Source organism: Nerophis lumbriciformis, linkage group LG03, assembly GCF_033978685.3.
Source record: "Nerophis lumbriciformis linkage group LG03, RoL_Nlum_v2.1, whole genome shotgun sequence".
NCBI lineage: Eukaryota > Metazoa > Chordata > Actinopteri > Syngnathiformes > Syngnathidae > Nerophis > Nerophis lumbriciformis.
The window spans coordinates 50,204,216-50,230,000 of record NC_084550.2 but is presented as its reverse complement, the minus strand read 5'-3'; the positions used below and the strand labels follow the sequence as shown (position 1 = coordinate 50,230,000).

The following is a 25,785-nucleotide window of genomic DNA, read 5'->3' as shown; positions in this document are numbered from 1 at the left end:
TTCGCCAAAATTCACCCATTTAGAGTTCGGGAATCGGTTAAAAAAATATATGGTCTTTTTTCTGCAACATCAAGGTATATATTGACGCTTACATAGGTCTGGTGATAATGTTCCCCTTTAATCAAATGAATTAATTAATTAATCCAAATACAATTTTTGCTGATGACTGTTGGGAAGCTGGAGCCGACCCTCAGTCACAACACTGTAGGTGTGGTCTGGGAGCAATGTTTACGGAGTATTTCATTCATTCACAACCGCTGCCCGTTTAGGCAGCAAGTTAGTTAGACCTGAATTAGCAGTGGCCTCTGCTGGTTGATGACAATACTTCAAGAAAATTGGACACTATAGTCTAATGCAGCGGTCGGCAACCCAAAATGCTGAAGGAGCCATATTGGACCAAAAATACAAAAAAAAATCTGTGTGGAGCCGCAAAAAATTAAAAGCCTTATAATGAAGGCAACACATGATGTAAGTGTCTATATTAGCTAAGGCTGACGCAAATCTTCGCTGACAGAAATGTTGTATTTTTTATTTATTCTATACATTTTTGCAACATTAAAAAAAAAAAAGTAAAATGGTGGCTTCTGACAGCATGAGATAACTTCTGGTAATAACTGACTCAGAATGGCCAAATGTATAGATGTGTTTGTCCAAGTTAAACGAAACGGCCGGGTGTCTTCTTCTAATGGATTTATTACAATCTTTGCAAGCTGGGTAACGTTTGCTGTGGTCTGGAACAACATGGCACACAAACAACTATGAGAAATCCAGCCAATATTACATACAGATAATGTGTCATGAGACAAAGGACATAAGTAAAGGAAATTAATTAAGGTCAAATATACCTACAAACGAGGCATAATAATGCAATATGTTCATACAGCTCGCCTAAATAGCATGTTAGAATCGATTAGCTTGCAGTCATGGATTGATCAAATATGCCTGATTAGCACTCCAACAAGTCAATAACATCAACAAAGCACACGTTTGTGCATTCACGCCCAGTATAAAACGTTTGGTGGACAAAACGAGACAAAGAAGGAGTGGCAGAAAACGCGTCTTTCTGTGGCAGCATCGGAGAAATTTGTACATGTAAACAAACTACGATGAGTTCAAGGATCGCTGAAATTAGTAGGACAAAACGGTGCTTGCCAAATACTCTCATCAGTGAAGCATGTATAATATAAACAGTGTGATTTCTAGCAATTAGGAAGGTTTGTGTCATGTTTGTTCTCCTCCAGAAAATATATTAAAACGAAAAATATATTTTTTTCTTCATCTAAAGCGCCGCGGGTTGCTGACCCCTTCTCTCATCAAAGTAAACATTTGATAGCTCTAATTGCACACTTTGAGGACAATGCAAGCGCCGAGGTTGTTGTTGTTGCGTTACTTACAGCCCAAGGTTTATCGCAGAGGTTGTAGATGGAGTCCAGTGAGTTGACAGAGGGGATGCCGGCATACTGCAGACCGATGATTAAGTTCCTAAAGTCTTCGTTCTGGGCCATGCTGAAGGCGTGTTGGCGAACCAACACAAAGTCTGGCCTGAAGGACCTGATGGATGAAGAAGGGAATAATAAAGTGGATTAAATTATTCAAAAAAAATTGCAGCCGAGGATGGCCGAGAATTAAATTGAATCAATCAAGATGGCAGTAAAGCTCAGTGGCAGACTGACTTTATTTTATTCTTTATTCATTTATCTCTTCATGGGCCATCCCTCCCAATCGGTGTTGCCAGGAAATAAAATATATAAATGCACAATAAGAATAACTGTAAAATACTGTTTTTACTGATAAAAATCCGATCAGGGCCTCTACAGGTTTTAATGTCTTAAAGGTCAAATTTAAGACCTTTAAGACTATAATGAATACGAATTAAGACTTTAAAAAAAGTACAAGGACAAATGGGAGGCACAGAATTACTTGCAAAGTATATAAATTCATTCACTGATCTTTTTTCAAGTTTAGTTTTACGGTTGGGTGTATGGTTATGCGCGGATCGTTTCCCCAAGATGCAGACGGAACTCCGGATGTAGTGTGCTGGTAGGACAATGATTTATTATCCATAAATCAGGCAAAATACAAAAGTACAGGAAAGCGTGCCGATAGGACGGGAAGCTAAGGAAAAAGCAAGCGGGAAAGCTTAGCATAGAACCACAGGAATCAGAAGCTAGGATTTACCAACGTGACGTTGCATGAAGCAAACAAAACAGCCAGACCGAGTGTGGCGAAAGGCAGGAATGAATAGCTCTCTGATTAGTGTACGGGAGCAAGTGAGTGTCCCGGACACTAATCAGAAGCAAGTGAAAATAATCAGCACGCATGGCGACCAAGAAACACAAACCCAGGGGTGCTGAAACAGAACTAAGAGTCTTAAACTAAAACAAAACATGATCTGGGCAACGGATCAACATATTTAGTTTATTTTTAATCAATTTCACATTCAGGACTAAAATGTCTTCAAACTCGATGTTACAAACTTTAAAGTTTTCTTGCAGAAGGTATAAAATGTGTTTCATACTGTACATTCATCACTTCAACCATGCATTCACTAAATTGGCACTTATCATAAACAAATGATTCACTTTGGCTGAACACACAGCACGCTCGCTGGTTGAACTCAGAAAATTCCGGCAGGGCTGCACCTTGGTTCTATTTTGTAGTTGTGAATAGCGTCCTCAAAAATCAAAATGTTTAAAAGCGAGACTGAAGTTTATGAACCGTATTTTTCGGACTATAAGGTGCACTTAAAATCCTTTAATTTTCTCAAAAATCGACAGTGCGCCCTATAACCCGCTGCGCCTAATGTATGTAATAATTCTGGTTGTGCTTACCGACCTCGAAGCAATTTTATTTGGTACATGGTGTATTGATAAGTGTGACCAGTAGATGGCAGTCACACATAAGAGATACGTGTAGACTGCAATACGACACCAGTAAACAACACCAACATTTTATATGTTCCATTGAAAATAAAGAACATTACACACGGCATTCAAAAATCGGTCAAAATGTTTTAGTATGACTTTGAAGCCGCACTGCTTGATGGATTGTCGGCCCATTACGGCTACCGTAGTCAGATGTACAAGTATTACTATGGTGTGTGTATAAAAGACCGTAAAATGTCACCCATTAGACATATTATCTGGCGTTTTGTTTCACAATATTATGCAAAACCAACTTTTCTTACCTTCTGGTACCTGCTGATGTGTATTTGTGATCTGCATAAGTCCTGAAAATTTGCGCATGTCCGCCACTGTAGTCAGTGCCAAAAATGCTTCTTCTTTTTCACTATCTTCTTGTTACAGGGCATTCACCCTTTGCTGTTGCCATTTCTAATATAACGTAGCGTAAAGTTCTAACTTATTACTCGCTATGGAAGCGCTAAAAACTACCGGTGTAGTGAGTTTACATTATTCACCCAAGGAACTTTAGTTATTAGAGAGTTCACGGGACACATTTCCTGCCTTGTTGCACTAGTGAGCCATGGATGAGGAGATGCTTCTCCGTTGTTGATGTAAGTAAAGTCTAAATGTCATTAAAAACAGTTAGCGCCATCTTTTGACACTTCTTTCACTCCGTCCTTGCACGCTACACCAAAGATGACGGGGAGAAGACGCTGCCGAAGGTGAGCCACGTAAATAAGACCGCCCACAAAACGGCGCATCCTGAAGCGACTGTATGATGATCTGTAAAACATAATCTATGCAACATTTTGACCAAAGAGCCACCATTACATGTTCAGGCATGTGATTTGACCACAATGAAAAAGAATGAAAAAATTTCCGGGGTGCCCTGGTGGGGGGACAAGGGGCTCCTGGTTTTTCACCAATTTAACATGCTAAAATTAACAAAGACAGCACCATTTGAAGAAAATATTTTAGTGTTTAAAGACATGAAAACATCATTAATAGAACATACATAACCCAATTATCCTAATGAATCACTGTATATGGTTCAGTCCCAACAGTATTTATTCACTAAAAAATTATCAGTGGTATAACAGGTTTGCCAAGATTTATTATTAAACAAAATATATTTTAAAGTTAAAACTAATACATGATATATGCTATCAGAAAGTAGCATTAATTGTAAAATACATAACCACTAATAACAATTAACAGTTTTAATGTATACGCCTAATTGCCTACAAGTTTAGTTATAAATATAACAAAATACCAAATGTAACCATTTCTGTCTTTTCGCCAAAATAGGATATACATTTATGAAAATAATTAAACATGTTTAGTATTGTTTACTCATATTTGAAAATAGGAAATAATAATAATGTGAGGACACTGACATATTGCATGAAACAAGTGTGAAAATATTTACCTTCAAGATTGTTACACCACTGACAATATTGTTTCAAGAGACTACATAAGAACTTAATATTACAAAATAGTATTATATGCAAATTCATTTCAAATAAATTGTTAACTGGAATCAATAATGCAACTCTTTGAATTTCTGTAATTTCATAATATATTTTCACGTGGCTTTTTATTTTTGGAAAAACCCATTTATATTTCGCAAAGCAATAATTGGTTAATATTTAAAACAAACATGCGTATTTCGCAAGCAAATATTTTTTAGCTTACCTCATTATTAACAACCCTGTCTGCAACTGAAGTGGGTTGTTTGGATGGATCTTTCCTCTCGATGTCTACGGCAGTTGTCGATGTAAACAAAGGATGAAGTCCGTAAGGTTTGCTCACTTTCGGTTGACATCCAAAAGTACCAGCTAGTGAAAAGTTCGTTTTCCTTGCTTCAAGTTGTTTCATATGTTTTTGGCGTTTCGCATGTACTTCCAAAGCCTTGAAACCTCGTGATCCATAGTCAATATTATCGTGACACCACGTGCACAAAACCTTTCCGGGACGATCGATTTTCCGAATAAAATCACCGAATAAAGTCGTAACTTCCTTCTTCCCAACAGTATCAGTGATTTCCCTTTCCATCCAGTCCCATCGAAACTTATTTTTGACATGTTTATCAATTTCTTTTACTCGTAAAGCGTCCTTTCTCTTGAGAACCGACATCGTTTACATATGGAAAATGTCGGAAAAAAAACCGGAAAAGCAGGAGATAATTTTTTTCCCCCCGAGATTAAAAAAGACGGAATTCCGACTTTAGACGGAAAAATCACATGCCTGCATGTTATGTAGACCACAAGGAAGTGTTTTACATTTAGAAAAAAAAAAAGAAGACTCCTTTAATGCGCCTTTGTATGAAAAAAAACCTGACTCGACCCGCTCATTGGCGGTGCGCCTTATAATCCGGTGCGCCCTATGGTCCGGAAAATACGGTATTTGTTTTCAACAAAGTAACATTATCATTAGGGGGTGTAACGATACAGTATCCTTACAACTTGGTATGTACCTCGGTATAGAATACAATAGAACCCTTTATTGTCATCAAACATGAGAGCATTAGGGTCACGGTTTGGTTCATTTCGGTGCAATAAGGCAAGAAAATGCCAAACATAATGTGGGGCCCACTTTGATACATTTTGTGCAATCTGATCTCGGTCAATATACTGTATGTAAGCCTTGTAGGCTTTGTATTACAAGGGAAAAAGCAGATTACTGTAATATATAATAAAACATCTCTTTAATTTTTTTTTATTTAGCCTTTATTTAACCAGGTAAAATCCCATTGAGATCAAAGATCTCTTTTCCAAGGGAGACCTGGCCAAGAGGGCAGCAGCAAGGTTACATTAAAAACAGTAAACAAATACATTAAACATCACATTTACAACATTAAAACTTGCTCACATAACATGTGCATACAGACAAGGTAGACTGCAATCCTTTCACAGAAGCTTTAAACTCATTTAATGTAACAAGGATTTGAAGTTGAAGGTTGGATTGTAGGTTATTCCAAGCCTTCGGTGCTGAAAACCTAAATGCTTTCTTGCCCAGTTCAGTTCTTACTTTGGAGACGACAAATTGCAGAACATTCATTGAACGAAGATTGTGACTTCCTTGTTTCTTTGTTAAAAGACAAGACAGATAAGATGGAGTGATACCCAGAATGGTTTTGTAGATGAACACATACCAATGATTGGGTGTCAAGCGTCTCATTAATGATACATTTACATTTTAGAACAAGCACCTTGGACATCCCTGGTGTATAGTGTTTATTTTATAGTGATGATTTTAATCAACATTCAAAACCCTTCCATGTGGTCTCGATCAGTGTTTCTTAACCATAGGGCCCCTTACAGAGCTGTCAGAAAATACCTGTTTCTCAGCTTTGGTCTGTATAGGTCACAGCAGTACTTAGTGGTATTACACTTTTGCACCACTTGTGGCAGTAATGACAATATGAAAAGTGAGTGGTGTATAAAGAGAGTACGGCCAACTAAACAACAGGCGCCATGACTGCAACCAAGGACGTGTGCGGCTGTGCCCAAAGACCAAAAGTAAGTAAATGCATGAATTTTGTCTGTATGCTTCATGATACTATGGTATGGCACAGTAATCTTACCTAAAATATTTTATGTTGTTTATTTTTAAAATATATTTTTTGGTTGAATTACTGTAATGTACTTAGTTTTTTAGCAAGCTACTACTATAAATGCAATTTGGCTATATTTCATGTATTCACAAATTCAAGGCTGAAAAATCCCTCCTGTTACTTTCAGAGATGTTATCGGGAATGTGATTTTTTGTTCTTTAGTCGTAAATCCGTCTTTTTTTATCTCCGTAAAAATATAAAAAAATATTAGTTTTTTTCTTCCTTTTTTCCGACCTACAATGTGTTAAAATCTTGAGCCGTCTCGTTGCCATACCTGCCAACAACTATGGTTTTTCCATAATGAGTACGGTTTTTGATAATCAAGTGGTAAAAACTACGGTTTTCCATTAAAAATTGATTAACTTATTTTTTTATTTTATTTTTTTTATTTTTTTTTTTTATGTCCTGTCCAGCTTCTCAGGCAAATCATATAGTTGATGTAGATGCCCATGTCGGCTGTTCAGATTTACTTTACAAAAGAGAAGTGTAGGATACTTCTCTTGTTGCCTTATTTGTATTTGACTTTATTAAATGTATTTATATTATCATTTAGTGCAGCCGGGCCGGAGCAGGAGGGGATAGAAAGAGAAAAAAAAAGAAGACAGAGGGGGAAATTGTGGGGACAAGAGGGGGATTAGACAGAGAGACAAAAACAACAACAGCAAACAACAACAACAATAGAGCAACATCAGCAAATATGACATGTACAAATATGATGGTAAAAGTAATAGCAAATAAGCAGTTAGCGAAAAATAAAAAATAATACAGAAATAACCATGAGCATTATTACACTACAAATGGATCAATACAAATACCAATAGAAATAGCGCTATTGATAATGAACAATACCAATAATTTACCTTTATTATCAACAATACAGTTGTTCAAATGCAACAATACATATACGTAATGATAACTTGAGATACAAAAGAATGCAGAAAAATGGAGGAGGAGAAAGAGAAGCAACCTACATTAACCTTGTAGATTGTTATAGTCACAATAGGTTAAGCTTTGTCAGTGTGCCATGTGTTACATCCAGTTTACCCTAGGGCAACAACGTTAATATATGTTTGATGCAACGTGATTATGTGCATGAGTGTAAGTATGCATATGTACTTGTATATGTACAGAATGTGTATATGTGTTTGTACAATGAATGTATATGTACAGAATGTGAATATGTGTTTGTACAGTGAATGTATATGTACAGTATGTGTATGTGTATGTTTGTATATTGAATGTGCGTGTGGATGTACGAACATTAGGTAGGTAAATATGTACTGTATTTGTGTATGTATGTGGGAGCGTAGGTACCTATGTACATATGTGAGCATATGTGAATTTGCATGTACAATACATTCGACTCCCAGAGTGCGTGGGAGCCAGAGCACGGCCCCATCACCCCCGAGAGCCCAACCCACAAACAGGAGGCGTGGTGCCCAGGGAACCAGGGACCACCGCCCCCACGCAGCCAAGCCGGCCAGCGACAGGAACCCCAGAGCTCGACCCACCGTACCGCCCACAAGGGCCAGCAGCAGGCCGCAGACAGACGCACCCGGCAGAGGACAGGGCACGAGAAAAGCAGGGGACAGCCAGACCCCAAGCCAGCGAGAGACCACACCCCACACGGGCAGAAAGGCGAGACGCCCCGCCCGAGGGACCCAGAGACTCCCCGCAACCGGACGGGAAGACCGCCCCCGCCCCACCGGCAAATTGATTAACTTAAATATCGAAGCAACTTCACCGGCAGGGGACAAAATATACGCACTGCAAAAACTGAAATCGAAGTAAGATGAAATATCTCAAATAAGGGTGATATTTGCTTATTTTCTGTCTGATAAGATCATTCTCCTCACTAAGCAGATTTTATGTTAGAGTGTTTTACTTGTTTTAAGGGTTTTGGTCCTCAATTATCTCAGTAAGATATTACAGCTTGTTGCTGAGATTTTATGACCTATATTGAGTAAAACATGCTTGAAAATAGAATATCAACTGATGCAAAGCTGTGTCATCAACACTCACAAGTATAAACTACTTTTTTTAAAGTAATAATTTTTTACTTCAAGCATTAAAAAAAATCATGATGCCGAGCGCATATCATTATGTCAAGATAATGGCACTAGCATTTACTTAATTTAAGAATATTTTTCAACATATTGAGCAAAAAGGTCTCTTTTTTTCTACCAAGAAAAGTGCATTTGATATTAGTGAGAATATACTTATTTTAAGGTATTTTTGGGTTCATTGAAGTTAGCTAATTTTACTTGTTTTGGAAAGTCTTGACAAGCCGAATTTTCTTGTTGTATTAGCAGATAATTTTGATTAGTTCAAATAAAATACCCCTAATTTTTGTATTTTTTTTTCTTGTATTTGAACACTGACTTTTTGCAGTGCGGGAAACATCAATGATGATTGGTTGGTTTACGTATAAGACAATCCTTGATTGGTTGGTTGGTTGACTATAATGAGTCACGATTGGTTAAGATTAGGGCAAAACATTAGGGTCAGGCCAATCAGAGGCAAGATAGGGCGGGCCATCGAACCAGGAAGGGAAATCACAACAGACATCCCAAATGAACGCCCATGCCTGTGTTATTTAATTGACTAGTTTTTGTCATAGGAAACTTGCATATATAAGAAATAAAGTTGCCTGAGAGAAGCCGATATGCATTTTGAGTTGTTCAAAGTGTGTATTTTTAGATTTGCAGTGGCAAAAAGTTTATTTTGAGTTACAATGATCAAAAATTGCACTGATTAAAAAAAAAAAAAATTGGCCGACTAAGTTCAATCCTCGCCAAGAAGGGCTGCAAACAAATAGCAGAAAGGAGAGAAAAGCTCAGTGTGACCACCAGCTCAAACAGCAGCTGTCAATGCACTGAGAATACTAATGAGACAATCCGAGGAACCTTAAGAGCTGTAGTGGGGAGGACACAGCAATTAACGGGACAGTAATCTCTTCATTACTCAGTGAAATGAAAGATCAGACCTACATTTTAATCACACCCAAGGTCACCCGAATTTGCTTCCACTCCTAGTTATGGGCTTTGGCAACCAAGCAGCAAGGAGATTAGTTCATTTGCAGCCAAAAAAACATCCAGATAAACAATCTGGTGTAAAATACAAGCTCAATATGCTCTGGGACATTGTTGGACTTCCAAGTTGTTGCAGTTTCAATACAAATCTGCCAAATATAAATCATCTAAACTTAACTATGTAGCTCCAGGTCATCAGACAAACCTTTATTAACTGTAGTTTGAAGTTTCATAAATATACAGTAGTACCTCAACTTACGAGCTCAGTTCATTCAACGATGGAGCTCGTGACTCAAAACACCCCCGCCCATTGAAATTAATTTAAATCAATTCAATCCGCCCAAAACACCACCATTTAAACATCTAACGTGCTTTTTATAAGAACAAAAATTAACTTTTAGATGAGAAATACTATTTGAAAATCAATACAATAGGATGTACTACAAAGAGTAGTTTTACGAGATAATGTATTAATACAGCCGTGGTCAAAAGTTTACATACACTTGTAAAGAACATAATGTCATGGCTGTCTTGAGTTTCCAATACTTTCTACAACTCTTATTTTTTTGTGATAGAGTGATTGGAGCACATACTTGTTGGTCACAAAAAACATTCATGAAGGTTCTTTTATGAATTTATTATGGGTCTACTGAAAATGTGACCAAATCTGCTGGGTCAAAAGTATACATACAGCAATGTTAATATTTGGATACATGTCCCTTGGCAAGTTTCACTGCAATAAGGCGCTTTTGGTAGCCATCCACAAGCTTCTGGCAAGCTTCTGCTTAAATTTTTGACCACTCCTCTTGACAAAATTGGTTGGGTCTTGGGCGCAGTTGGGTGTTCCAACAGGACAATGACCCCAAACACACGTCAAAAGTGGTAAAAGAATAGCTAAATCAATTGAGAACTTGTGGACAATGCTGAAGAAACAAGTCCATGTTAGAAAACCAACACATTTAGCTGAACTGCACCAATTTTGGTCAAAATTGAGCGGTTAAAAATTCAAGCATAAGCTTGCCAGAAGCTTGTGGATGGCTACCAAATTATTGCAGTGAAACTTGCCAAGGGACATGTAAGCAAATATTAACATTGCTGTATGTATCCTTTTGACCCAGCACATTTGGTCACATTTTCAGTAGACCCATAATAAATTCATAAAAGAACCAATTTTCAGGAATGTTTTGTGACAAACAAGTATGTGCTCCAATCACTCTATCACAAAAAAATAAGAGTTGTAGAAATTATTGGAAACTCAAGACAGCCATGACATTATGTTCTTTACAAGTGTATGTAAACTTTTGACCATGACTGTATATGATATACAGCATTTACTTTGAAGAGCAGACTAATGTGGTGTCTCCTTCAGGCTGCACAGTTCCGCTTATTATAAGCAACGTTGGGCTTGTTTTCATAGAGCTGGTGGGAATGCCCCTGGGATCATGCAACAATAGGAACGAGGACATTGTTGTTTATTTTGCACACTGACTTATTTGAGTGACGGACCCGAGAGGTGGGAGTTGACAGCATCAAAGCTGTCTGCATAAGACCCAGTGAGAAAGGCAGACGCTTGCCCGTCCAGTTTGTAGAGAAACTATTCGGCAGCTTTGCTATTATTTCATGAATTAAAGGGGAACATTATCACAATTTCAGAATGGTTAAAAGCATTAAAAATCAGTTCCCAGTGGCTTATTATATTTTTCGAAGTTTTTTTCAAAATTTTACCCATCACGCAATATCCCTAAAAAAAGCTTCAAAGTGCCTGATTTTAACCACCTGTCCATTTTCCTGTGACGTCACATAGTGAAGCCAACACAAACAAACATGGCGGAAAGAACAGCAAGCTATAGCGACATTAGCTCGGATTCAGACTCGGATTTCAGCGGCTTAAGCGATTCAACAGATTACGAATGTATTGAAACGGATGGTTGTAGTGTGGAGGCAGGTAGCGAAAACGAAATTGAAGAAGAAACTGAAGCTATTGAGCCATATCGGTTTGAACCGTATGCAAGCGAAACCGACGAAAACGACACAACAGCCAGCAACACGGGACAAAGCGAGGACGAATTTGGCGATCGCCTTCTAACCAACGATTGGTATGTGTTTGTTTGGCATTAAAGGAAACTAACAACTATGAACTAGGTTTACAGCATATGAAATACATTTGGCAACAACATGCACTCTGAGAGTGCAGACAGCCCAATATTCATCAATTAATATATTCTGTAGATATACCCTCATCCGCGCTCTTTTCCTGAAAGCCGATCTGTCCAGTTTTGGAGCTGATGTCAGCAGGCCAGGGAAGCTAGGGTCGATAGGGGGTTTAGCTCACTCGTCTGCGGGAACAAACTGCCGCCATTGCTTGCCGTGCTATCGAGGGCCTTTGTCCCTGAATTGCTCACACACTTTGGCAGATTCAATGGGGGTCTGGCGGCAGATTTCTTTGACTTTATCGTTGGAAATGCATCTGCTTTGAGTGTCGCAGGATATCCACACATTCTTGCCATCTCTGTCGTAGCATAGCTTTCGTCGGTAAAGTGTGCGGAACAAACGTCCAATTTCTTGCCACTTTCGCATCTTTGGGCCACTGGTGCAACTTGAATCCGTCCCTGTTCGTGTTGTTACACCCTCCGACAACACACCGACGAGGCATGATGTCTCCAAGGTACGGAAAACAGTCGAAAAAACGGAAAATAACAGAGCTGATTTGACTCGGTGTTTGAGAAAATGGCGGATTGCTTCCCGATGTGACGCCACGTTGTGACGTCATCGCTCCGAGAGCGAATATTAGAAAGGCGTTTAATTCGCCAAAATTCACACATTTAGAGTTCGGAAATCGGTTAAAAAATATATGGTCTTTTTTCTGCAACATCAAGGTATATATTGACGCTTACATAGGTCTGGTGATAATGTTCCCCTTTAATGTCTACTAATGTATGGGCATGGCAGCTGCTTCGAAGTTGCTGCGGTTGCACATTTTCTCTGAATTAGGATATTGTTTTAATGAGGACAAGTTTTTATTAAATTGTTTTTATGATTTGGTGGGTGTTCTCCTTCACACTCGCGTTCTCAGTTGCGGTGGTGGGAAGTATGGTGAAAAGAATGCCTGCATTAAACCGGTCCTTGTTGTAAAAAAATGTCTGGGGACCCATGCTTTGTAGAATCACAGCACAGTCTGGTTACCTAAACTATAATTGTGTTTATTTGTAAAAAAAAACCAAACATGTTTTGTTGTAATCACGTGCTTAGTATTGCCTTTGTATGAAAAATGCTATATGAATAAAGTTTGATTTGATCAGTCTCCTCTCTGAGCTGCCACCTTATCGTGGTAGAGACGTTTGCTTGTCCCAATGATCCAAGGAGCTATGTTATCCGGGGGCTTCTATGCCCCCTCGTAGGGTTTCCCCAAGACAAACAGGTCCTAGGTGTGGGCCCAGGCACAGAGCAGCTCGAAGACCTCTATGGAAAGTCGGAGGCGGGTCGCCGGGACCACCCTCTGGAGCCAGGTCCAGAGGTGGGGCTCAATGTTTTACCGAAAAGGTAACGTGGGTCCGGCCTCCAATGGGCTCACCACTCATGGGAGGTGGCATAGAGGTCGGGTGCAGTGTGAGCTGGGTGGCAGCCGAAGGCAGGCCCTTTGGCGGTCCGATTGTTGGCTACAGAAGCCAGCTTTTGGGACGTGGAATGTCACCTCGCCGGGGAGAAAGGAGCCTGAGCTGGTGTGCGAGGTGGAGAAGTTCCGGCTCGATGCACAGCAAGGGCCCTGGAACCAGTTCTCTCGAGAGGGGCTGGACTCTATTCCACTGGGCCCTGGAACCAGTTCTCTCAAGAGGGGCTGGACTCTATTCCACTCTGGCCTTGCAAGCAGTGAGAGGCGATGGGCTGGGATGGCAATTCTTGTTGCCCCTTGGCTCAGAGTCTGTACGTTGAAGTTTAACCCGGTAGAAGAGAGGGTAGCTTCCCTCCGCCTTCGGGTGGGGGACGGGTCCTGACGGTTGTTTGTGATTACGCATCAAACAGCAGCTATGGGTACCCTCCCTTTTTGGATTCCCTCGAGGGAGTACTAGGGAGTGCTCCCTCAGGTGATTCTCTTGTTCTGCTGGGTGACTTCAATGCTCACATTGGCAATGACAGTGAAACCTGAGAGGCGTGATTGGGAAGAATAGCCGCCCGGATCTGAACCCGAGTAGTGTTTTGTTATTGGACTTTTGTGCTCGTCACAGATTGTCCGTAACAAACACCATGTTCAAACATAAGGGTGTCCATATGTGCACTTGGCACCAGGACACCTAAGATCTCAGTTTGATGATCGACTTGGTAGTTGTGTCATCAGATTTGCGGTCTCATGTTTTTGACACTCGGGTTAAGGGAGGGGCGGCGCTTTCTACCGATCACCACCTGGTGGTGAGTTGGCTCCGATGGTGGGGGAGGATGGCGGACAGACCTGGCAGGCCCAAACGCATTGTGAGGGTCTGCTGGGAATGTCTGGCAGAGTCTCCTGTCAGAAAGAGTTTCAATTCCCACCGCAACGTGGGAGGCGCTGGACATTGGGCCCCATTCAGCAACCGTCCTTAAGAACAAATTTTGTTCTCAGGCCCATTTACGAAGTTTTTCAGGAGATTTTTGTATTCACCAATGTTTTCTTAGCTGTGATTTGTTCGTAGGTAAGAACAAAATCTACAAGTGCTCCACAGCACTCTTAGTGTGGCCTATTTATTCTTAAGTGTCGCAAGTTCCCTTACTTCTATTGTCTAATGTTAAATTAATATCATAGATAGAGATAAGACAGACATATAGCAAAATGAGCAATATATAGACATTTCAAAATACCGTGTGCATGCACACGCACATACACACATGCACACGCTTTTGCTGCTACTGCAATATGCCACAGATCGCGCCCTGGGGAGGGAGCGCATATTTCACAACCATGTAGATTGTAGACCTATTTGCCCGAAGTGACAAATATTTATTTGAACGCTTTAGGCTACCTAGAGCAGTCCCCCCTTTCTTAAAGTTACATTTTGACATGTATTTCCCCTGCGGGATAATACTAATTTCTCTTCTGTAATCTGTTTGTGTTTGATACATTGATACAGGTGTAAATAAAACTGTTTGCATCTGGACTTACAGTGACTATAGCGGAGTAAATAGAATTGAAAAAAGCAAAGAGACAGAGAGAGAGAAGAAAAACCCAAAAACAAAAGTCAAATTCAAGGCAGTGCTGAAGTTGCTAAAAAAGTAAAAAATAATATCACAAAGCCAACAATAACATTTCTTTGACACATCTTTTGTCCATCCAGTCAGTACAAACCCCCTTTATAGTGCAGTTTACCTATGCAAATGATGGAATTAAGGGTGTTTACATAAGCATATTGGGGAAATAAGGGCGTGTTTATATGCAGATTATGATAGAAATGCATGCGCTAACCATTTGGCATTCAGCAACTTAAGAACAGCAGGTGGGAACAATTTGGCCGTTTAAGAACACGTCATCAATTTGAATGGACTCCTCTTAGGAAATCCCTTAGGAAGAAAGATAAGAGGAAAAGTTAGGAACTTATTGCTGAATGGGGCCCATTGAGTCCTAGTGGAGCATGTTCCGTACCTCTATTGTCAAGGCGACCAATTGGAGCTGTAGCCACAAGGTAGTTGGTACCTGTCCTGGCCGTAATCCCAGGACCCGCTGGTGTCAAAACTCAAGACCTACTCCCGGTAAATTAAGACCAAAGCACCTCATTGGCTGGTTCTGAGATAAGATCGGTTGCTTCAGTCTGAGTTTTTACACACTGAATTTTGCTGACATTTCTTTTATTCAATTAAATTGTCAGCATGATTTCAGTTCCCAAAATTCAAACGCAATTTCGTTACACAAATTAATTGTACAAAAAAATAAATATTTTGTACAAAATAAACTTCCCTAGAAATGAGTCATCTTCGGCTTAGGAACCTTTTCAGAAATGAAATAAAGTTGCTTGAGATGAATCATTTTGAGTTGCTTAGTATACATATAATCCTATTTAGTGTTTAAATAAGATTTAAGCTGATTTTGAGAGAGTTACAACATGCAGTTGTATCTGTTCGGGGAATCATTAAATTTAACTGCCATTACTGTTGAGGCCTGGATAATATCATCTCTTCTCCAGTAAAGCCTCCCCTGACTGCTTTCTACTCTTTCATACCTCGTATTGAATGTGTGTTTGTGTGTGCATACCAAGAAGTGATCAAACATAATAACAGTATAGTGTAATGTTGCTTATCATACTGGTACTTACGGGCAGTGGGATGGAAAGACGTGCTTTAGTTCCGTTTATACACACGAGTTGTGATGTAACGACAGCTATACTCTTTCTCCATTGAGAGGTTGCGTCACACAGTAATCTGACAAAAAGTGAAATATAATGGTAGTGGTTTATGTGGTACCAACCTGATGGCTTTGGCCCCGCCCTTGATGACCTGCATGTCCACGCTGCAAGTTCCATTCGAATACGAGATGAGGTTAATGTCCGAGAACTCAGCCTGGGAGGAGAATGAAAAAAGACACAAATTATTTTGCACATATTACGCTACGTCTGCAATAATAGCAATATCAGAAAGTATGAATTGCAGAATAGAGAAAAAGCAGGATAACAAAAAAAAAAGTCATAGCTTTACCATGTGTTGTATAATTAGTAGTAAAGTAACAGGAAACTAATAACCAATTGAAAACGAAAATTCAACGACATAGCTGTTAAATAATTGTGTATCTTACAATAAATCTTACGTTAGCTTTAGTGTAATATATAATATTTTGCAGAGCAATATCAGAACGTGGTTTACCATTAGCAGAGTACAGGAAGTCTGCCAATAACTTCCGGTTTGCGGTCATATTTACAGACTTTTAGGTACCAGCAGGTGGCGCAATTGGACCTCTCATTGCATAACAAAACAATATACATATTTTAGCAGGAATTTCACTCAAATAATCAAAGTATTTCTTATAGCCGTTACATATATATATATATATATATATATATATATATATATATATATGACATACTTGAATTTCAGTTAATTCTAGCTATAAATATACTCCCCCCCCTTAACCCCGCCCCCTCAAACCCCCCAAACTCCCGAATTCGGAGGTCTCAAGGTTGGCAAGTATGGTTGAATATAATTCATACTTTCCAACCCTCCCGAATTTTCCGGGAGGCTCCCGAAATTCAGCGCCTCTCCCGAAAACTTCCCGGGACAAATATTCTCCCGAAAATCTTCCGATTTTCAGCCGGAGCTGGAGGCCACGCCCCCCCAGCTCCATGCGGACCTGAGTGAGGACAGCCTTTTTTCACGACGGGAGGACAACAGGATGACAAGAACTAAATCATCCAGACAAGAGATAAATTGTATTATTATGTTTATCTTACTTAAAAATAAATATATTTATTAATTAATTAAAAAATAAATAAATAAATAAATTTTTACTATATTTTGCTAAAAACATCAAAATTAATTATATTTTTATTTGTATTTTTTCTGACTCCTTATTACATACAGCCATAGAATTATACATTAAAATAAACATATTTGAAATAATTAATTTTAAATGATCATAATAATTCATTTAAAATGACCATATTTAATTATTAAAATAATTGCTTGTTTATCAACAACTTTAGCATTTTATTCATTACATTTTGAAGCTCTCAGAAGCCAAGTTATGTTATATTTCTTAATATTTATTTATGCAAGTTTGAAGTATCAATTATTTAAACACAGTTTTGTTTGCATATTTTCAGGATATAGATATATATATATATATATATATATATATATACATATATATACACACACACACACACACACACACACACACACACACACACACACACCTGTATATATGTATGAATTACTTGACTTGGTGAATTCTAGCTTTCAATATACTCCTCCCCTCTTAACCACGCCCCCAACCACGCCCCGCCCCACCCCCGACCACGCCTTTACCCCCACCCCCCACCTTCCGAAAGGTTGGCAAGTATGTAATTATCATGTGATGTTATTATGTGATGTTATTAAGCATGTCGACAAGAAATACAACATAAAACCAAAATAATACCTGCTCCACTTTGACGTCATACTCCGTGAGAACCTTCTTTCCTCTGAATACTTTGGCCCTGGAAAAGAGAAGAAGAGACATTTGTTGGAACGAATGAACGCAGGGAAGTTGTCAACAGTGCCCTCTAGTGGACATCACACTCCCAGCAAGAAGAGCAGGATAAAGAAAATGGATGCCTGCTTGTTTATGCACATTGGAAGGCCAAACTTGTATTATTTTTACGCATAGCTCCAAATGGATTGCAGATGGCTTTCATTCTGTGCATGAGCAGCCAACATGCCGAGGCTAAATAAAGCAACCATGAGCCCACAACTAGTTGGGTGAGAGGCCCCCCCCCCTCCTCCTCTATGCTTGTGTTTATTCATGCACCTGATAGAGCAGCCTCATTACGATGCATCTTTACTTGCATGTTATAAATGGCGCTCACTTGAGTCTAAGCATGTAGCCTCGCCAGCTAATAAACAGAAAAACGTGCAACCAAGGCTGCCATTAAAATGTACTGCTATTTCCTTCACTGTAGCCTCCTAGGATCTTGCCCAGAGGCGCCTGGCATGTTTTTTTGCGTCATTAGGATGAGGCCATCTGCCATCCAAACACCATTAGTGATGCTGTTGTAACTTACACCAAATCAATAAGCACCGCATCTGACACTGGAATTCTACAAACCCCAAAACCAGTGAAGTTGGCACGTTGTGTAAATCGAAAATAAAAACAGAATACAATGATTTGCAAATCCTTTTCAGCCTATATTCAATTGAATAGACTGCAAAGACAAGATATTTAATGTTCAAACTGGAAAACTTTGTTATTTTTTGCAAATATGAGCTCATTTGGAATTTGATGGCTGCAACATGTTTTAAAAAAGCTGGCACAAGTGGCAAAAAAGACTGAGAAAGTCAAGGGATGCTCATCAAACACTTATTTGGAACATCCCACAGGTGAACAGGCTAATTGGGAACAGGCGGGTGCCATGATTGGGTATAAAAGCAGCTTCCATGAAATGCTCAGTCATTCACAAACAAGGATGGGGCGAGGGTCACCACTTTGTGAACAAATGCGTGAGCAAATTGCTTAAGAACAACATTTCTCAACCAGCTATTGCAAGGAATTGCAAGGTCCGTGATATCATCAAAAGGTTCAGAGAATCTGAAGAAATCACTGCACATGAGCAGCAAGGCTGAAAACCAGCATTGAATGCCTGTGACCTTTGATCCCTCATGCGGTACTGCATCAAAAAGCGACATCAGTATGTAAAGGTTATCACATGGGCTCATTAACACTTCAGAAAACCACTGTCAGTAACTACAGTTGGTCGCTACATTTGTAAGTGCAAGTTAAAACTCTACTATGCAAAGCGAAAGCCATTTATCAACAACACCCAGAAACGCAGCCGGCTTTGCTGGCCTCGACCTCATCTAAGATGGACTGATGCAAATTGGAAAAGTGTTCTGTGGTCTGACGAGTCCACATTTCAAATTGTTTTTGGAAACTGTGGACGTCGTGTCCTCCGGAACAAAGAGGAAAAGAAACGTCCACGTTGTTCAAGGCGTAAAGTGCAAAAGCCAGCATCTGTGATGGTATGGGGGTGTATTAGTGCCCAAGGCATGGGTAACTTACACATCTGTGAAGGCCCCATTAATGCTGAAAGGTACATACAGGTTTTGGAGCAACATATGTTGCCATCCAAGCAACGTTATCATGGACGCCCCTGCTTATTTTAGCAAGACAATGCCAAGCCACGTGTTACAACAGCGTGGTTTTGTAGTAGAAGAGTACGGGTACTAGACTGGCCTGCCTGTAGTCCAGACCTGTCTCCCATTGAAAATGTGTGGCGCAATATAAAGCCTAAAATACAACAACGGAGACCCCGGACTGTTGAACAACTTAAGCTGTACATCAAGCAAGAATGGAAAATAATTCCACCTGAAAAACTTCAAAAATTGGTCTCCTCAGTTCCCAAACGTTAACTGAGTGTTGTTAAAAGGAAAGGCCATATAACACAGTGGTAAAAATGCTCCTGTGCCAACTTTTTTGCAATTTGTAGCTGCCATTAAATTCTAAGTTAATGATTATTTGCAAAAAAAATTATGTTTTTCAGTTGGAACATAAAGTATCTTTTTTTTGCATTCTATTCAATTGAATATAAGTTGAAAAGGATTTGCAAATCATTGTATTCTGTTTTTATTTACCATTTATACAACGTGCCAACTTCACTGGGCATTCAATGTTGGTTTTCAGCCTTGCTGCTTACTTGCAGATTTTCTGAACCTTTTGATGATATTACAGACCGTAGATGGTGAAATCCCTCAATTCCTTGCAATAGCTGGTTGAGAAATGTGTCACGAGGAGTTGGTGACAAACCCCAAGATGCAGAGACGGCAGGCTTGGTGCAGGAAAACATAATTTCCAAAATAAAGGTAAAACACAAACCAGGAACTAGGAGACAGGAAACAGGATACCAGCAAAACAGGAAACGAGGAACTAGAAGACAGCTCACAGCATACAGGAAATGGCTAACAGCTATCCGGATTCAGCATACAGGTAGTAGCTACAGCTACAATGACAGTACTCCAGCCATGACTGGAGGGCAGGGCAGGTCTAAATAGCAACCGGCTGATTGACACCAGGTGTGGCCAGGTGCCAATCAGCCGCAGCTGAGGGGAAACAGCGCTCAGGGAGAAAAGCAGGAAACTGAACCAAAATAAGAGCGCTGACAGGAAATAAAAACAAACAGGGGAAAAACCAAAACATAACTAAACTGTCAGTGACAAACCTGACAAAATGTTGTTCTTAAACAATTTGCTCACACATTTGTTCACAAAGTGGTGACCCTCGCCCCGTCCTTGTTTGTGAATGACTGAGCATTCCATGGAAGCTGCTTTTAAACCCAATCATGGCACCCACCTGTTCCCAATTAGCCTGCACACCTGTGGGATGTTCCAAATAAGTGTTTGATGAGCATTCCTCAACTTTCTCAGTCTTTTTTTGCCACTTGTGCCAGCTTTTTTGAAACATGAAATTCCAAATGAGCTAATATTTGCAACAAAAAAAAAACGTTTTCCAGTTCGAATATTAAATATCTTGTCTTTGCAGTCTATTCAATTGAATATAAGTTGAAAAGGATTTGCAAATCATTGTATTCTGTTTTTATTTACCATTTACACAACGTGCCAAATTCACTGGTTTTGTGTTTTGTACATTATGAAATACAAATGATTCAACAATAACTAATAGGGCACTACCATAAGGTACTTTTTATGGAAGAGCAACAACGCAAACAAATCTAACATTAACAATTTCAACAGTCTGAATGGTTATGTTATTTTTCGGAAAGGAAGTATATATATATATATATATATATATATATATATATATATATATATATATATCTACATCCTGAAAATATGCGAACAAAACTGTTTAGATAATTGATACTTCAAACTTGCATAAATAAATCTTAAGGAATATAACATAAATTGGCTTCTGAGAGCTTCAAAATGTAATGAATAAAATGCTAAAGTTGTTGATAAACCAGCAATTATTTTAATAATTAAATATGGTCATTTTAAATGAATTATTATGATAATTTAAAATTAATTATTTCCAATATGTTTATTTTAATGTATAATTCTATGGCTGGGTGTAATAAGGAGTCAGAAAATATACAAATAAAAATACAATTAATTTTGATGTTTTTAGCAAAATATAGTAAAAATGTATTTAGTTTAAAAAAAAAAAATTAATAAATATATTTATTTTTAGGTAAGATAAACATAATAACACAATCTATCTCTAGTCTGAAGTTCTTGTCACCCTGTTGTCCTCCCGTCATAAAAAAAAGGCTGTCCTCACTCAGGTCCGCATGGAGCTGGAGGGGGCGTGGCCTCCAGCTACGGCTGAAAATCGGGAGATTTTCGGGAGAATATTTGTCCCGGGAGTTTTTCTGGGGAGGCGCTGAATTTCGTGAGTCTCCCGGAAAATTCGGGAGGGTTGGCAAGTTTGACTTCCTGTCCTTTATTCAAAGAGTCCACTGCTCCACCGTACCGAAAAATTACTTTTATAAAAAAAAAACAATATTACACTCCGAGTCATTATAATTTCACGCTGGTGAGGAGCTGCGTACAGTAAGTTCACTATATAGACTTCATTCTATGGATGAGCACTTTCAACTTCATTTTCTGGATCATTGGCTGCAACCCCACTTTCACTATTGATCGCTGGAGTCCAGGAGTCTGAGACAGCCATCTGGGAAGATGGGCTGGTTAAAACAAGACAAATCAATAAAATGGTTATAGAACAAAAGAAAAATGGGAAACAGCAAAAAAACAGAACAGAAGGAAACAGAGGGGAATATCGTATTTTCTGGACCATAGGGCGCACCGGATTATAAGTCGCACTACCGATAAGCGGGTCTATTCAGGCCTTTTTTCATACAAAAGGTGCACCGGATTATAAAGCACATTAAAGGGGTCATATTATGACTTTTCAGGACTTATGCAGATCTCAAATACACATCAGCAGGTACCAGAAGGTAAGAAAAGTTGGTTTTGTATAATTTTGTGGTCCTTATACACACCATAGTAATACTGGTATCTCTGACTACGGTAGCCGAAATGGGCCAACAATTAATCAAGCCGTGCGGCTTCAAAGTCGTACTAAAACATTTTGACAGATTTTGGAGTGCCGTGTGCAATGTTCTTTATTTTCAAAGGAACAATTAAAGTTTTGGTGTTGTTTACTGGCGTCATAGTGCATGTATCTCTTATGTGTGACTGCCATCTACTGGTCACACTTATAATTACACCATGTACTAAATAAAATTGCTTCGAGGTCGGTAAGCACAACCAGAATTATTCCGTTCATTAGGCGCACCGGGTTATAAGGCGCACTGTCGATTTTTGCGAAATTGAAAGGATTTTAAGTGCGTCTTATAGTCCGAAAAATACGGTATGTCAATAGATTAGTGATAACAATTGGAGTGCACTACTCGTCTGCAACCAGCAGAGGCGCTGATGATTTAGTCCAAAGAAGACAAATAGGACTTCAGCTATAGGACATTAACTATGTGCACACGGACACATTTACCATATTTTTCGGAGTATAAGTCGCACCGGCCGAAAATGCATAATAAAGAAGGAAAAAAACATATAAGTAGCATTTTTTGGGGAAATTTATTTGCTAAAACCCAACACCAAGAATAGACATTTGAAAGGCAATTTAAAATAAATAAAGAATAGTGAACAACAGGCTGAATAAGTGTACGTTATATGAGGCATAAATAACCAACTGAGAACGTGCCTGGTATGTTAACGTAACATATTATGGTAAGAGTCATTCAAATAACTATAACATATAGAACATGCTATACGTTTACCAAACAATCTGTCACTCCTAATCGCTAAATCCCATGAAATCTTATACGTCTAGTCTCTTACGTGAATGAGCTAAATAATATTATTTGATATTTTACGGTAATGTGTTAATCATTTCACACATAAGTCGCTCCTGAGTATAAGTCGCACCCCCGGCCAAACTATGAAAAAAACTGCGACTTATAGTCCGAAAAATACGGTAATCGGATTAAAAGCCTAATTGGAATAAAAATGCTTTCTGTAAACACGCCATTCGGAATATTCTGACCCGATCACACAAATCAGGATCAAAATTTCATTCGGATCGAGACGGGTGGTTTATGCCGATAAAATTCAAACGTCAAATTGGAGTGCATGTAAACACATCTTCCGAAATTTGAGTCTACATGATCCTTACTGCGCATGTCTGTGAGGTCAGCTATACTTTAGCGGCGGTGGTGAGACTAAATTTGATAGTCTCGGAATGAAGCGATCGTCTTGTTGCCCCGTTCAACATGTACAAAAGTAGCGTTACATACTGTTGAGTTTGTTGCTCTATAACAATCGATGTAACAATAAAAGAAATGATCCAGTTGTCGTCTCAACAAATTGTTTTATTCACGACCTTACAGCTACTCCAAGTGCTAACTGCTAGCCTCACGCACGTACACAGAATGTCACAACATTAAAACGCGCGGCAACCCGCACATAATTTGACGTGGAGGGCAGAGAATAGCTCCATTTTAAAAAGAGAGGTAAAACAAAAGTAGCAAACAGAAGGAAACATTGATAAATAAATAATGTGACCACACCGGACAAGCAGAAATGCACAGAGCCATGTTTGTTTACTGTGGAAGTCACTGCTTCTTTGTCTTATACTTCCGTTATCCTCATGTACATGACAAAAACCAAGTTGTTTAAGGAACTAGAAAAATTCCCGGTTTTCCCCAAATTCCAGGGATTTCTCAATTAAAAACTGTTGCTAATTCAACATTTCTTGACCGATTTAAACAATTCCAACACCAACCAATTCAACATTCAGACCATTCAAGTTTTTTTTTTACCCTTTTCAAAAAAATTCCCCATTTTCCCAAAATTCTCTAATACCATTTACTGCTTTAACATTTCTTGCCCGATTTAAACAATTCCAACACCAACCAATTCAGCTCATTTAAGACATTCATGCAACTAATCATTTTTCGAAAAATCCCGCTTTTCCCAGAATTCCCAAATTTCCAGGAAGTTCCCATTGAAATGAATGGGACATTTTTCCAAGTTGCACAATTCCCACATTTTTCAACCTTTTCAAACCATTCCAACATCAACACATTGCACTTATCCTGGACATTTAAACTGACACTTCCAAACCAATTTCCGTTTTTCCTGGAAATTCAAACTCTTCAACATTCAAACCATTCCAACATTCAAACCATTCCAACATTCAAACTATTCTTACATTCATACTACATTCTGTCAGCATTTCAGTTCAACTTCAGCGTTGGAGCTTTCACACGCAATTCCTTCTGGAATTCCCTCTTCTAGTTTTATATACATTTATATTTCATTAGTTATTTACAAATCTTTTCTTATGCAGTGTATTTGGTTAGTTTTTATTTTTCGAATCAGCCTGACATAAGCCTGAGGTTTATGTGTTAAATAAATAATAATCTTTGTGATTACAACATGGTTTCATATAATTTGAAAAGGTTTATCCTGTTAAAACAGTCATTAGGTTACATTTACAGTCGCGATCAAAAGTTTACATACACATGATGACACAAAATTTGAGCTGTTTGGCCACAATACCCAGCAATATGTTTGGAGGAGAAAAGATGAGGCCTGTAATTCTAGGAACACCAATTCCTACCGTCAAGCATGGTGGTGGTAGTATCATGCTCTGGGCCTGTTTTTCTGCCAATGGAACTAGTGATTTAAATGGAACAGTGAAAAAGGTGGATTACCTCCAAATTCGTCAGGACAACCTAAAATCATCAGCCCGGAGGTTGGGTCTTGGGTGCAGTTGGGTGTTCCAACAGGACAATGACCCCAAACACACGTCAAAAGTGGTAAAGGAATGGCTAAATCAGGCTAGAATTAAGGTTTTGGAATGGCCTTCCCAAAGTCCTGACTTAAACGTGTAGACAATGCTGAAGAAACAAGTCCATGTCAGAAAACCAACAAATTTAGCTGAACTGCACCAATTTTGTTAAGAGGAGTGGTCAAAAATTCAACCAGAAGATTGGGGATGGCTACCAAAAGTGCCTTATTGCAGTGAAACTTGCCAAGGGACATGTAACCAAATATTAACATTGCTGTATGTATACTTTTGACCCAGCAGATTTGGTCACTGTGGAGGGTGGCGTGGCCTGCGGGCCTGCAGCGAAGCGGGGTGTGCCAGGACCGGCTGCGAAATCAGCGACAGGTGCGTAGATGGCCCACCTGGGCCTGCTTGTCTAATCACCTGTCGCTCTTAAAAGGCAGCAGCCGGGCAGGAGAGGAGAGTGGGAGGTGGAGCACGAGCGAGAGCGACGAACACAAAGACTATTGCTGAAAAGCAAGACAATTGATTGAAAAATAAAACAGTATTGTAAACCTGGACGAGACTGTCATGTCAGTACTTGGTGGTCCGAAAAACCTGGAGGAGAGATACTGTACCTCCACAGTCACATTTTCAGTAGACCCATAATAAATTCATAAAAGAACCAAACTTCATGAATGTTTTTTGTGACCAACAAGTATGTGCTCCAATCACTCTATCACAAACAAATAAGAGTCGAAGAAATGATTGGAA

At 39.1% G+C, this 25,785-nt stretch overlaps 1 protein-coding gene across 3 annotated transcripts in view; it reads right to left on the bottom strand.

The window, feature by feature from the left end:
• The window catches only part of syn2b (synapsin IIb), a 261,009-nt gene that overhangs the window by 125,644 nt on the left and 109,580 nt on the right, over positions 1-25,785 (bottom strand). For all 3 annotated transcript variants that reach the window (XM_061938613.2, XM_061938620.2, XM_061938628.2), the window contains exons 2-4: positions 17,644-17,701; positions 15,979-16,070; positions 1,395-1,551 (exon numbers count right to left, since the gene is read on the bottom strand). In XM_061938613.2, the coding sequence (XP_061794597.2) occupies positions 1,395-1,551; positions 15,979-16,070; positions 17,644-17,701 (307 nt within the window). The remainder of the gene's footprint in view (positions 1-1,394; positions 1,552-15,978; positions 16,071-17,643; positions 17,702-25,785) is intronic.